This window comes from Epinephelus lanceolatus, chromosome 15, assembly GCF_041903045.1.
Source record: "Epinephelus lanceolatus isolate andai-2023 chromosome 15, ASM4190304v1, whole genome shotgun sequence".
NCBI classification, from domain to species: domain Eukaryota; kingdom Metazoa; phylum Chordata; class Actinopteri; order Perciformes; family Serranidae; genus Epinephelus; species Epinephelus lanceolatus.
Genome location: NC_135748.1, coordinates 6,618,548 through 6,631,093, shown reverse-complemented (window position 1 = coordinate 6,631,093; position 12,546 = coordinate 6,618,548). Strand labels below are relative to the sequence as shown.

The 12,546-nt window shown below is 41.8% G+C and overlaps 1 protein-coding gene across 2 annotated transcripts in view; it reads left to right on the top strand.

Moving 5' to 3' along the window:
• Positions 1-8,529, top strand: part of rragd (ras-related GTP binding D) — an 82,410-nt gene extending 73,881 nt beyond the window's left edge. The window contains exons 1-2 of one of the 2 annotated variants that reach the window (XR_013493322.1): positions 4,617-5,511; positions 6,977-7,113. Coding sequence is in view for 1 of the 2 variants with exons in the window: in XM_033643471.2 (XP_033499362.1) it covers positions 6,977-7,128 (152 nt within the window). In the remaining variant the exon portion in view is untranslated. Of the gene's footprint in view, positions 1-4,616; positions 5,512-6,976 lie in introns of those variants that run through there. The other variant, XM_033643471.2, reaches the window with a different exon arrangement.
• Positions 8,530-12,546: the final 4,017 nt, after the last annotated feature.

Sequence of the window (12,546 nt, the reverse complement as noted above, 5' to 3'; positions counted from 1 at the left end):
AATTAATGTTAAGTCCATGAGCTGGCCAAACAACAAACAGGATACGAGTCTACAGCCATGGCTAGCGGCTCTGTGAGTCACAGCAGGGCTAAATGCTTACACACCTTTCTTTAGCATGTTAATATTTGTCATTCAGCTGTTTCCTCAATTCACAATGTAATTAAAAAATAGCAGTTAACAGGAAGTGTGGAGGTGAAGTTGAAGTCTGGAAGACAAATAAAACTTTCAGAAAGAGCTGCTTGTAGGATTGTTAGAAAGGCAAATAAAAACTGCCATTTGACTGCAAAAGACCTGCAGGAAGATTTATCAGACTGGAGTGGTGGTGCACTGGTGTACTGTGCAGCGACACCTATACAACATGGGCAAGCGGTCATAATAAGCTATAAATGCGGCGCATGCCCAAGCCCTCTAATAAAAATCATTTAAATGTTAGTTTTTCATTGTGTTCTATTGTTTTGGTGTCAAACCGCTACCCTATGGTACGCATATGACAATATCTATCCCATTCCGCTAATGGCAATGCTGCCAGGCAGTCAGCTTGCCTCGCGCATGCGCTCTGTAATTCCGAGTAGTTACAGTAAGCGCACTGTAGGCCTGTTTACTGAGCGTGAGAATTTTGAATGCCGAAAAAGCTGGCTGTGTACCAGCTCATCTATAAACACGCATGTGCATCAATAGTAGCTAGCTTGCTTGAATTTTTAGTGGTACGCCACTTGACACTTTCAGTTAGTTAGCTAGTAGTGTATCTCATCGCCATCGCTGTCATGGGTGAAAATATGAATTCAATAGAATCATTGCGTTCAGTGCCATTTTCTCTGAGGACATTTGAGGGAAAAAAGGAACATTATATCAAAAGGACGTCCGACTCCAGATCTTGCAATCACAAAAACTACTAAGAGTTTTGTTTGTCATTGTCAATCTAGCACGTACGAGAAACACACGTGGCTAGCTGGCTGCCCAAAGGTGAGCAAACTCTTCTGTTGGCCATGTCTCCTTTTTTCCACCGAACAGACAGTCTGGACCATGACAGGTTATGGCGATTTAAACAACCTCCACACCGGTATGACCAAACATAAGTGTGCATCTTCGCACATACTTTGTCTGGTAAAACTGCAGACATTTGGCAACACACGGATTGACCATTAGTTGAACGAGGGCCTGCGAGTAGCAACGGAGCAGTGGAGCAACACAACGAGCGGGTAAGAAAGAACAGGGACGTGTTGAAAAGACTTGTGGACATCGTTGTGTACCTTGGAGCCCAGGAGCAGGCATTCAGAGGGCACTCAGAAGGGGAAGGATCAGACAATCGCGGTAACTACATTGAACTTGTTAACCTACTCCGGAAATATGATGAGAGGCTAGCCCATCATTTGGAAACATGCACTGTGTTCTGTGGCATGTAAAGCCACATTCAGAACGATCTGATTGAAGCTGTGGCTAGTGTGATGCTGAATGAAATAAAATCTCAAATCAAAGACACAAGCTTTGTAGCGATACTACTTGATGAAACGACAGATGTGTCCAACTTCGCCCAGCTGTCTACAGTCTGGAGGTATGTTACCAAAGAGGGGGTGGTGGAGGAGAGATCTGTGGGCTTTTCCGACGTCAGCGCCGACAGAACAGCCACTGCCTTAGTGGAGCATATTTTTGCCTCTGTAGGTGAAATGGAATGCGGTGACAAGCTTGTCGGTCAAACATATGATGGAGCCGGTGTAATGTCTGGCCACCTAAATGGCTTGCAGGCCAAGGTTAGGGACCGATACCTGTGTGCCAGTTTCGTGCATTGTTGTGTGCATGTTCTCAACTTAGTGCTGACATAAGTGTGCAGCACTATCAAAGACTGCAAGGTTTTCTTTTCAACCTTAAATGGCCTAGGATCATTTTTTACCACTTCTACAAAGCGCACCAAGGCTCTAGATCAGGGGTTCTTAACCTTTTTTACCTTGGGCCCAACTTTTCTAGCACAATGTGGCCTGGGGCCCATTCAGATATTTACATGTTTAATTGATCTTACTCTTGGTTTGATTTGTATTCAATAACTAGATCAAATCCACTTACAATTAATAAGCTAAAAATGTATCAAATAAATGACATGATACAATGTGATCATCACAGAAACATTTATTGATCATGTGGATATAAATCTAAGAAAAATACATTCAAAATAATAAAAGTTTCAAATTAAATAAATAAATAACATTAAATAAAATAGAAATAAAGTGCAAATGAAACTATAGCTTATAATCACCAAGTAAAAAAAAAAAGATAAACTGTAAATAAAATTAAATAAAATGCAAATGAAACTATAGCTTATCTTTTTTGTCCAACTACAAAACAGTCCATTTTTGACCAACTATAAAACAGTTCATTTTTCACCAACTACAAAACAGTCCATTTTTGACCAACTACAAAACAGTCCATTTTTCACCAACTACAAAACAGTCCATTTTTGATCCTTTTTATCTTGACTTCTTAATGAGACACTTGGGCCTGCCTCTCTGACATGATGAGATCCAGTCTGGGTGGAATGGGGGAAAGGCTCACTCTCAGAGTAGCCTCCAGTGTTGCTCTGAGTCTGTTTCGAGCTTTGGTCTTCGTTGTGGCCACAATGGAAAATCCTGATTCACACAGGTATGTCGTCGTGAATGGGAGAAGGAGTTTCACAGCCCTCAGTGCTAGACATGGGTACTCCTTTGAAACAGCAATCCCGAAGGAGCCCAGGTCCAGTTTGCCCCACTGCAACTTAAAAGTGCTGTCAGTGGAAACTTCCAGAAGCTGGGACTCCAGATGTGAGGGCAAAGCAACATCATTTTCAGTGGGATCCACAGAAAATGGGTCCAAAATCCACATGTGTCCCTCTCTGGGATCTTCAGGAAAGTAGTCATCAAATTTCTGTGCCAGTTGTGAGAGGTGCTGAGAGACTGAGTCACTGATCGTCACCTGAGGGGAGTTTTCCAAAATTTCAGACAAAAGTGGAAACATGTCCATCCTTTTTTCCTGGGCCCTCTTAGTCCACAAAGCAAGTTTCCTCCTGAAAGCTTGAACTTTGTCTGCAACAAAAAAATGTTGCTATTTCTCCCTTGAAGCGAGATGTTCAGCTGGTTCAGATGTGAAAAGATGCCACAGAGGTAGGCAAGTTTAGCTGTGAACTTTGTGTTGGCATAGTGATGGGCAAAAGGAGATTTTTTCTCAGTGAGAAAAGAGAAGACCTCATTCCTCAGTTCAAACAAATGCTGGAGGGCCAGTCCTCTTGAGAGCCATCTCACCTCACTGTGATAGAGCAGCTGTACATGATCTGCATCTATGTCCCCACAAAGCTTGGCAAAACATCTGGAGTTCACAGCACTATTTTTAATGTAGTTGATGGTTTTCACACTTACATCCATCACCTCATGGAGCTCTGGTGACATCTTTTTTGCTGCAAGGCTTTCACGGTGGAGAAAACAGTGGGTCCATTTAGCCTCTGGTGCACGATCAATTATCTACCTGATGACGCACTGATGACTGCCAGTCATTGATGTTGCACCGTCACTACACACCCCAACACAGTTCTTCCAGTCTAGGCCGTTCTCAGTGAAGTAGTCATCCATGCAGTGGAAACACTCCTGAGCCGTAGCTCGTGTTGGTAGCTTTCCACAAAACAGTATGTCTTCATGCAAACTACTGTCCCAGCGATAGCGAACAAAAACCAACAACAGTGCAAAATTTGTGACATCAGTGGACTCATCTAGTTGCAAGGAGAAAAATGGGCTACCTTTTATTCTTTCCAGAAGCTGATGCTGTATGTCTGAGGCCATGTCCACGATTCGGTGACTCACAGTGTCATTAGAAAGTGGGATGGTCAGCAGTTTCTTTGCAGCGGCCTCTCCAATCATCTCGCGGCACATATCAATAGCTGCAGGCAGAACCAGCTCCTCCGCTATGGTGAATGCTTTCTTGCTCTGTGCCACATGTCTGGCTACAAGGTAGCTGGCTTTCAAAGCCCATTTAGCATTTCCAGTCAGTGACACAACAGACCTTTTCTGCATCTGTAGCCCATTTTCTTTTCTTCTGAAAAAATCCACCGGCTTTCCCACGAGCGTCGGATGTTTGTTTTCGAGATGCCACTTTAGCTTAGAAGGCTTCAGTGCTTCGTTGGATAGCGTTAAACTACACTCCACACACTGGGCTCCCGGCTCTGCCTCGGTACCTCCATTCACAAAGCCGTATCTTATGAAGTCAGGATTGTACTTGCGAACAAATTTAGCCTTTTGTGGGGGCTGCCCTACTTTCATCTTCATTTTTCCGTTTGACAAACTTATCCATAACTTTTAAGCTCACGGCTAGCTGAGAGTGTCTTCTTCTGTTTGTATTGGAGTGTGTTAAATAACTGACTGACACATTACCGCCACCAAGTGGTGGGAGACTGCACTGTAACGGAGTGTGTCAACATAACATTATGCGGCCCTTGCGGCCCACAGGTGCAAAACTGAATTTGTTTCACGGCCCTCTAGGTGGCACTCGTGGCCCACACTTGGGTTGCGGCCCCATGGTTAAGAATCACTGCTCTAGATGACATTGTAAAGAGACAATTCCCTAGAGCTGCTCCAACTAGGTGGAACTTTACGTCTCGTTTAGTAAACACAGCAAATAGAACCACAAATCATTAACTGAACTATTCAATCACATAAAAAAACAACCCGTTGGACTGGGATGAAAGGTCGATTCTTTCAACAGGGGGGTTTTTGCAATATTTACAAGATCCCAAAGTCCTTTTTTTCTGATATGTTTTCTCACAATGATGTGCTTTTCAACATCCTACAAACGAAAGGCTTGGACACTGGCTATTGTGTGAGTCAAATGAAGAGAATAGCAGAACAGTTGCAAAGACAGAGAGGAGAGTTTGAGCATGTTTTTGCACAGGTCTCAGAACCAGAGAACCCAGCTAAGAGGAGCAGAGGGGGTGATGACAGAAAGGCAGAATATCAAGAGCTTTATTTTCAAAGTGTTGGACACTATTGAGTTACAAATGCAGCAGCGACTTTCATCTCTGGAGAGGTTTCTGGGTCTATTGGACTTTTCTAAATTTCATCTGTATGAGGAGGACTTTCCAGACAGTGCATTTAACTCTTTGAGAGACACGTGCACAGTTTTTTGATGACGTACTTTTGCGCAGTGAACTGAAAGTGCTGTTTGCATCTCCTGAGCTGGCCAAGTGAAATGTCTCGGAGTTAACATCTTTAATGCGCTCAAACGGCCTCTGTGATGGCATGGCCCAACTTTACAGACTGTGTGAACTGTTTCTTACCCTGCCATCTACCACTGTGTCAGTAGAAAGAACATTTTCTGCATTAAAAAGAATCAAGACCTATCAACGGAATGCCATGGGACAACAACGATTAACTGGCCTGGCAATGATGTCCATTGAAACAAGAATGCTACATAAAATGAAGACGTCCGACACTTTTTACGACAAAGTCATCACTGAATTCACCAGAAAGGCCCGTAGGATGAAATTCATCTACAAATAAGGTAGGACATTGTTCTATTTTTGAATATTTTTGTACTGTAACAGCAGTTGGTTTTGGTCCGCCGAGGCCAGTGTGTGTGTGTGTGTGTGTGTGTTTATGTGTGTGTGCTTTGAGTGTTTTTGTACTGCTCTGAATGGTTTTGGTCCGCTGTGGCCTCAATTGGTTGTGGTAGATTTGTGATCAGAGTTTAGGCCTGTTTGCGTGAGTGAGTTAGGTCTGCCGAGGCCGGAGTGTGTGTGTGTGTGTGTGTGTGTGTGTGTGTGTGTGTGGGTGGGTGGGTGCGCCGCGCGCATGTGTTGCCGACAGTTAGGTCGTGTCGGGGAATATTCAAAATTGAGGTAGCATGACCAGAGTAAAAGGTCACCGCTCGCCACTGCTATACTATTGATCTTCATGGACGAGTCATCACAAGAAAACCTCTCCTGTGTCCTCACCACAAAATTCAGCGTCAGAAGTTTGCAAAGGAACATCTAAACAAGCTTGGTGCTTTTAGGAAACAAGTTCTGTTGACTGATGAAGTTAAAATAAATCATTTTGGATGCAATGAGCAAAAATATGTTCGGAGATAATAGGGTGCAGAATTTCATGAAAGGGTGGATGGATCATGCTTTGGGCTTGTGTTGCAGCCAGTGGTATGGGAACATTTCAAGGGTAGAGGGAAGAATGGATTCAATCAAATTCCAGTAAATTCTGGAAGCAAACATCACACCATCTGTAAAAACGATGAAGATAAAGAGTGGACAGCTTCCATAACAGGAAAACGATTCTAAACACACCTCAAAATCCACAGTGGACTTCCTCCAGAGGAGCAAGCTGGAGGTTTTGCCATGGCCCGCACAGTCCCAGGACCTAAACATCATTGAAAACATGTGAATGAATCCCAAAAGACCAGTGTATGCCCAAAAATCTCAAAGAACTAGAAGCCTTTTGCAGGAAGAATGGGTGAAAATCCCCCAAACAAGAACTGAAAGACTCTAAGCTGGTTACAAAAAGTGTCTGAAGCTGTGATACTTGTCAAAGGGGGTGCAACTAAGTATTGACCATGCAGGGTGTCCATACATTTGTTTCTGGCCCTTTTCCTTTTTTGTTATTTTGAAACTATAAAAGATTGAAATGAAAAAGTAATTCTGCTTAAGCTATTGAAGAAATGTTTCATCTTTAACTTCATGCCTTTTGGAATTAGGTTATCTTCTACTTACCTAACTACACACAAGAATGTAAGGAATGAATGTAAAATGGCAAGATTTTAATGAATGCAATTTTAGAAACAAGATCAGTTTGTTATACTGCATCACGCAGTCATTTTTGATTGTTTGATTGTGCTAACAATGACTGGAAACTGATCTTGTTGTATGAAATTAGCAGAGTTCCCCTTTCAGGCCTTTATCTAATTTGTGGCCTATGGTTGACTTTTATGTTTTATGAAGAATACAGTTACTTGATTGTCTTTTCTGTGTCCCTCACAGGACTGATTGACTACAATTTCCACTGCTTCAAGAAAGCCATCCAGGAGGTTTTTGACGTCCGTGTAAAGGTTCAACAGAATCGCAAACTTCTCAGTCAGAGGAGGTGGAGCAAATTAACTATGACTAATGGAGTGCTCAGCAACCCCCACTGAGGACTGATTACATCACATCAGACAGCCAAATGTACCTGAGCTGCACCCCCACAAATCCAGGAGACTCCATCCTCATTCAGATGAACACCTTTTTTCACACTGGGAATCATTCAGTTTGTTTAATCCACACTACGTCCATCATTGTCTCTCTGTCTTCAGAGGCAGTTGTCTGTCAGCAACAGGAGAACAAACTGTCATTCACCAGGCTTCACTAGGCTGATGAAATTTACTGGATCCTTTTTATTAAAAGTATACTAAGTATACTTGTTTGTCTGAAGTATACATTTTGATTTTATTCTCCTGACCCTCTGTAGCGAGGGTGAGGGTGAGGGTGGGGGCTTATTCTGAAAACAGAGAGCTCATAGCAAAACTGGGGGTCTTCATTAAACATTATGGATACTGTTAATAAGCACAATATATAAACAGCAGTAGATTTGTTTGATTGGAATGGCTGCTTGTAGAGAGTGCACTTGACTAAACTTGTGATTGTTTCACTTGATATTCTGTGAGAGAGTCAAGTGGCAGACACCAAAAACGCTTTCTGTATTTCAGCCAAGTCACTCGCATCAAGGTTTTAACCATTTATTGCAACAGTATACATTTATACAATAAATATGAGTACGTTTTAGTTAACAACCCTTGCTGAGCGGTCCAATTAGGAGGCAGGCTGGGGTGGTGGATGGGTCACAAAATACAGGACTTGCAGTAGACCAGTTTTCAGAACCATGTGAACTCTGAGTGAACACCAAGTCATTTCAAGGTACATCCTCACTTTGTTTCCTTTCCTAAACCTAACCACAGTAACTTTATGTTAATTATGTAACTTTATGTCAAGGATGTAATGTCATTCTTTGGATGCTAATTCATAGGGTATCATATCAATTGTGTGGGCATTTTGTCAAATATTATATGAACTGTTATATTAGGATACGTTGGGCAAAAACACTCCTCAGTCTCTGGACACCATGTACTGGAGTGCTACACGTTAAAAGAGGAGCATACCGTTCAGTAGTGTTTCTTTTTTTTTTTTTTATCTGTATAGCTCATGGTAACACCTTCCACTTCTGTTTAAGTCAATCTAAGAGGCATTATGGGCAGTTTACACACTAAAATTATACAATTTAGCAGTGTCAAGTTGGCTGAAGAGCCTCAGTTAATTGAGACTAAATTTATTTTTCTGTGGGAGGTGGGGTGATTCTGACACTGCCTGCGCTCTTCAGTGATTTGAATCAGTGCTGATGATAAGAAATATTTTGATTCTTGACTATCATCAGTGCTGATAATAGTCAAGGACTGAAACGTTTGCTGCTGCTTTTAATCACTTTTTATTATTTGTTTGCACTTTCAGCACCCTTCTTTTTGTGCACTGATGTTCTAAATAAATTTTACTTTTTTGCATTGATCTCAGCCCATAAACCCTTTTTGTGGCCCAGTTGTATTGGTATGTGTGTATCTCCTCTGCCGCCTTTTCAGGGATAGTCATGTTACCATTGGATTGTTCACAGGAGAACTCAGACAGGACTGCTCCCACACCAATGTCAGAGACGTCAGCTTATACAATGAAAGGGAGATGGATGTCCAGATGCCCAAGGACTGGGGCTGAAGTAAATCGCAACCTCAACTATTGGAGGCCCACTCAGCTTCAGGAGATCAGGAAAAGGCAAAAGAGCAAGAGGTTAGCGCTGGAAGAGGAGCCGCCACTGATTTGCCCCAAAGCAGCGATAAAAACAGGCAAAAGTTTAACTGAAGTTGGCTGAGGTCAATCATTTATGGCTTTCACCTTGACAAAATCAATCTAGACACATCTGTCTGTTACAGTGAAATCCAGAGAGGAATAGTGAGGCCTGGAATGCCCACTTTTCAGCCTTTACATATAGTTGATTTTCTGATAGTAAGCTAGCATCTGTCACACATGGAGGACGTAATCCAGAGGAAAATGTCATCAAGTAGACAAAAATTGTCTATCAAGGCATATCAAGGCATGTCACAATAATTGCATTAAGACTCATGAACATGTCCTTGATCATTTTTGCTGACCTTAAATTTTGTCCATTCGATTGTATGCATGTTTACGTAAGAATGTCACCATCCTTTTTGGACGGTCTCTCGCAGGTACAAAACAAATTTCTCCTAAGGGAGACAATAAAGATCTTATCTATCTTATCTTTGCTGATCTCATACCATATTAAATAAAAGGGTTTTCCCCACCATTATAAGACCTGGGCACAGCACCAAAGTGTTTTCGTTTCACAGTGCCTAGGCCAAATAAACAGCTGTCATATCCGGTTGCGCCCTCCTTCTGTCCTCTCTCTTCTATGCTGTCTTTGTGGCAGTTTCTGTGAACTACATTAAGTGTAAATAATGTCAAGGCCAATAGAGTGTCCCAGAGATGATGTTTTTCTGTAGGCCGATGTGGAAGTTAACATCGCACTAGTTACCTCGTCAAAAGCCTATGATATTTTTCCATTGGATTTTGGATTATTGCTGAAAATAAGCTCTGTGGCAAACAAACAAAAAGCTAACGTTAGGCTATAAATGTACAACACCACGGTCGCATTACAAAATATAACCACCATAACAAAATTGTGAAGCCATATGTGGTGCAGCATGGCGTGATGACATTTTGTAGTCTCATTTAGCCACTTGCTAGCAACCACCTTTTTTAAGATACATAGAAACTCCAAAATTCATGAGTGGGGTTTTTATGTTGTGGAAAAAACATGAAATTTTCTTGAGCTTGTGTTAGCCACAGGTCTTATTTCAGGCATCTAGGGAAAAAGTCACTAAAAAAACCTATTAATTTCGAGACAAGGGAACTGGGAGTGCAAAATGGTAACTTATTTCTGGGTTTCAGGACTCATTCCTGGGGCACTCTATTGGTGTTTTAGCCGACGGCTACTGACCAGCCAGAAAGTTTTAAAGAATAAGTTTAAATGGACACACTCCACAGTTTCGATGTCTAAATATTCTAGGTTGAGGTCTAATGACATTTCTATTAATGTGAATGCGTTTAAAAAACGGTCACAACCAATGACAAATTGGATTGGCAAATTGGCAGTTAAAGCATGTGCAGATGAGTAGTGTTTGGCCTCCGCCATGCGGCCATCACCCAGAGTCTTCCACCCATCTGTAAAAGTAAGCCCGCCACCCTCTGCTGGAAAATGAGATGGGAGCTCTTTGCCAAATATTTAATATTTATTTAAGTGAAATTTATGTCACCATAGCCTGACAGTCTATTTTTTGTGCTTTTTGTGTGGTTTTATTTGATTTATGTTTTTTTTTTTATTTTGGATATTTGAATAATTTCCTTTTTTTCTAAAATATTCCCATTCTGATGTCGTATATTCAGTGAAAGCACAGTGCTCTTTGAAGGGGTGTTCTTGCAGTAATTAAAATGACAGTAATATTGTTTATCAAAAAAGCTCCAATCAAGTGTGATTCATTTATAGCATGACATTTCGAGCCATGTCGGCTTTTCCTCAGATGCTTACATGAATGAATGTGTAGGGAGACGCCATCTTTAAAGATCCCAAACCCTGGTCATGTGACCTGGCACACCAGACGTGCATTATCATCAGTAAATACAAACCAATAAAACATATCAAAAATAGTTATTAGCCATAATAGTTAAAACAAAAAATATACATATATACATATATACATCTAAACACAATTTTTTATGTTCCCCAGAAGGACTCGGGCTGTAAAGGCCGCCATGTTACATAAAAAACTATTAGAGGCGCCTCTTTTTAGTACTAAATAACAGTTACGGGGAAAGTAATACTTGTGGAGAATACTCAAAAATATCAAAAAGACCTAGGTATAACCAGATCTCCAATACCACAGTGGAGATACAGTACAGGCCAAAAGTTTGGACACACCTTCTCATTCAATGCATTTTCTTTATTTTCATGACTATTTACATTGTAGATTCTCACTGAAGGCATCAAAACTATGAATGAACACATGTGGAGTTATGTACTTAACAAAAAAAGGTGAAATAACTGAAAACATGTTTTATATTCTAGTTTCTTCAAAATAGCCACCCTTTGCTCTGATTACTGCTTTGCACACTCTTGGCATTCTCTCCATGAGCTTCAAGAGGTAGTCACCTGAAATGCTTTTCCAACAGTCTTGAAGGAGTTCCCAGAGGTGTTTAGCACTTGTTGGCCCCTTTGCCTTCACTCTGCGGTCCAGCTCACCCCAAACCATCTCGATTGGGTTCAGGTCCGGTGACTGTGGAGGCCAGGTCATCTGCCGCAGCACTCCATCACTCTCCTTCTTGGTCAAATAGCCCTTACACAGCCTGGAGGTGTGTTTGGGGTCATTGTCCTGTTGAAAAATAAATGATCGTCCAACTAAACGCAAACCGGATGGGATGGCATGTCGCTGCAGGATGCTGTGGTAGCCATGCTGGTTCAGTGTGCCTTCAATTTTGAATAAATCCCCAACAGTGTCACCAGCAAAACACCCCCACACCATCACACCTCCTCCTCCATGCTTCACAGTGGGAACCAGGCATGTGGAATCCATCTGTTCACCTTTTCTGCGTCTCACAAAGACACGGCGGTTGGAACCAAAGATCTCAAATTTGGACTCATCAGACCAAAGCACAGATTTCCACTGGTCTAATGTCCATTCCTTGTGTTTCTTGGCCCAAACAAATCTCTTCTGCTTGTTGCCTCTCCTTAGCAGTGGTTTCCTAGCAGCTATTTGACCATGAAGGCCTGATTGGCGCAGTCTCCTCTTAACAGTTGTTCTAGAGATGGGTCTGCTGCTAGAACTCTGTGTGGCATTCATCTGGTCTCTGATCTGAGCTGCTGTTAACTTGCCATTTCTGAGGCTGGTGACTCGGATGAACTTATCCTCAGAAGCAGAGGTGACTCTTGGTCTTCCTTTCCTGGGTCGGTCCTCATGTGTGCCAGTTTCGTTGTAGCGCTTGATGGGTTTTGCGACTCCACTTGGGGACACATTTAAAGTTTTTGCAATTTTCCGGACTGACTGACCTTCATTTCTTAAAGTAATGATGGCCACTCGTTTTTCTTTAGTTAGCTGATTGGTTCTTGCCATAATATGAATTTTAACAGTTGTCCAGTAGGGCTGTCGGCTGTGTATTAACCTGACTTCTGCACAACACAACTGATGGTCCCAACCCCATTGATAAAGCAAGAAATTCCACTAATTAACCCTGATAAGGCACACCTGTGAAGTGGAAACCATTTCAGGTGACTACCTCTTGAAGCTCATGGAGAGAATGCCAAGAGTGTGCAAAGCAGTAATCAGAGCAAAGGGTGGCTATTTTGAAGAAACTAGAATATAAAACATGTTTTCAGTTATTTCACCTTTTTTTGTTAAGTACATAACTCCACATGTGTTCATTCATAGTTTTGATGCCTTCAGTGAGAATCTACAATGTAA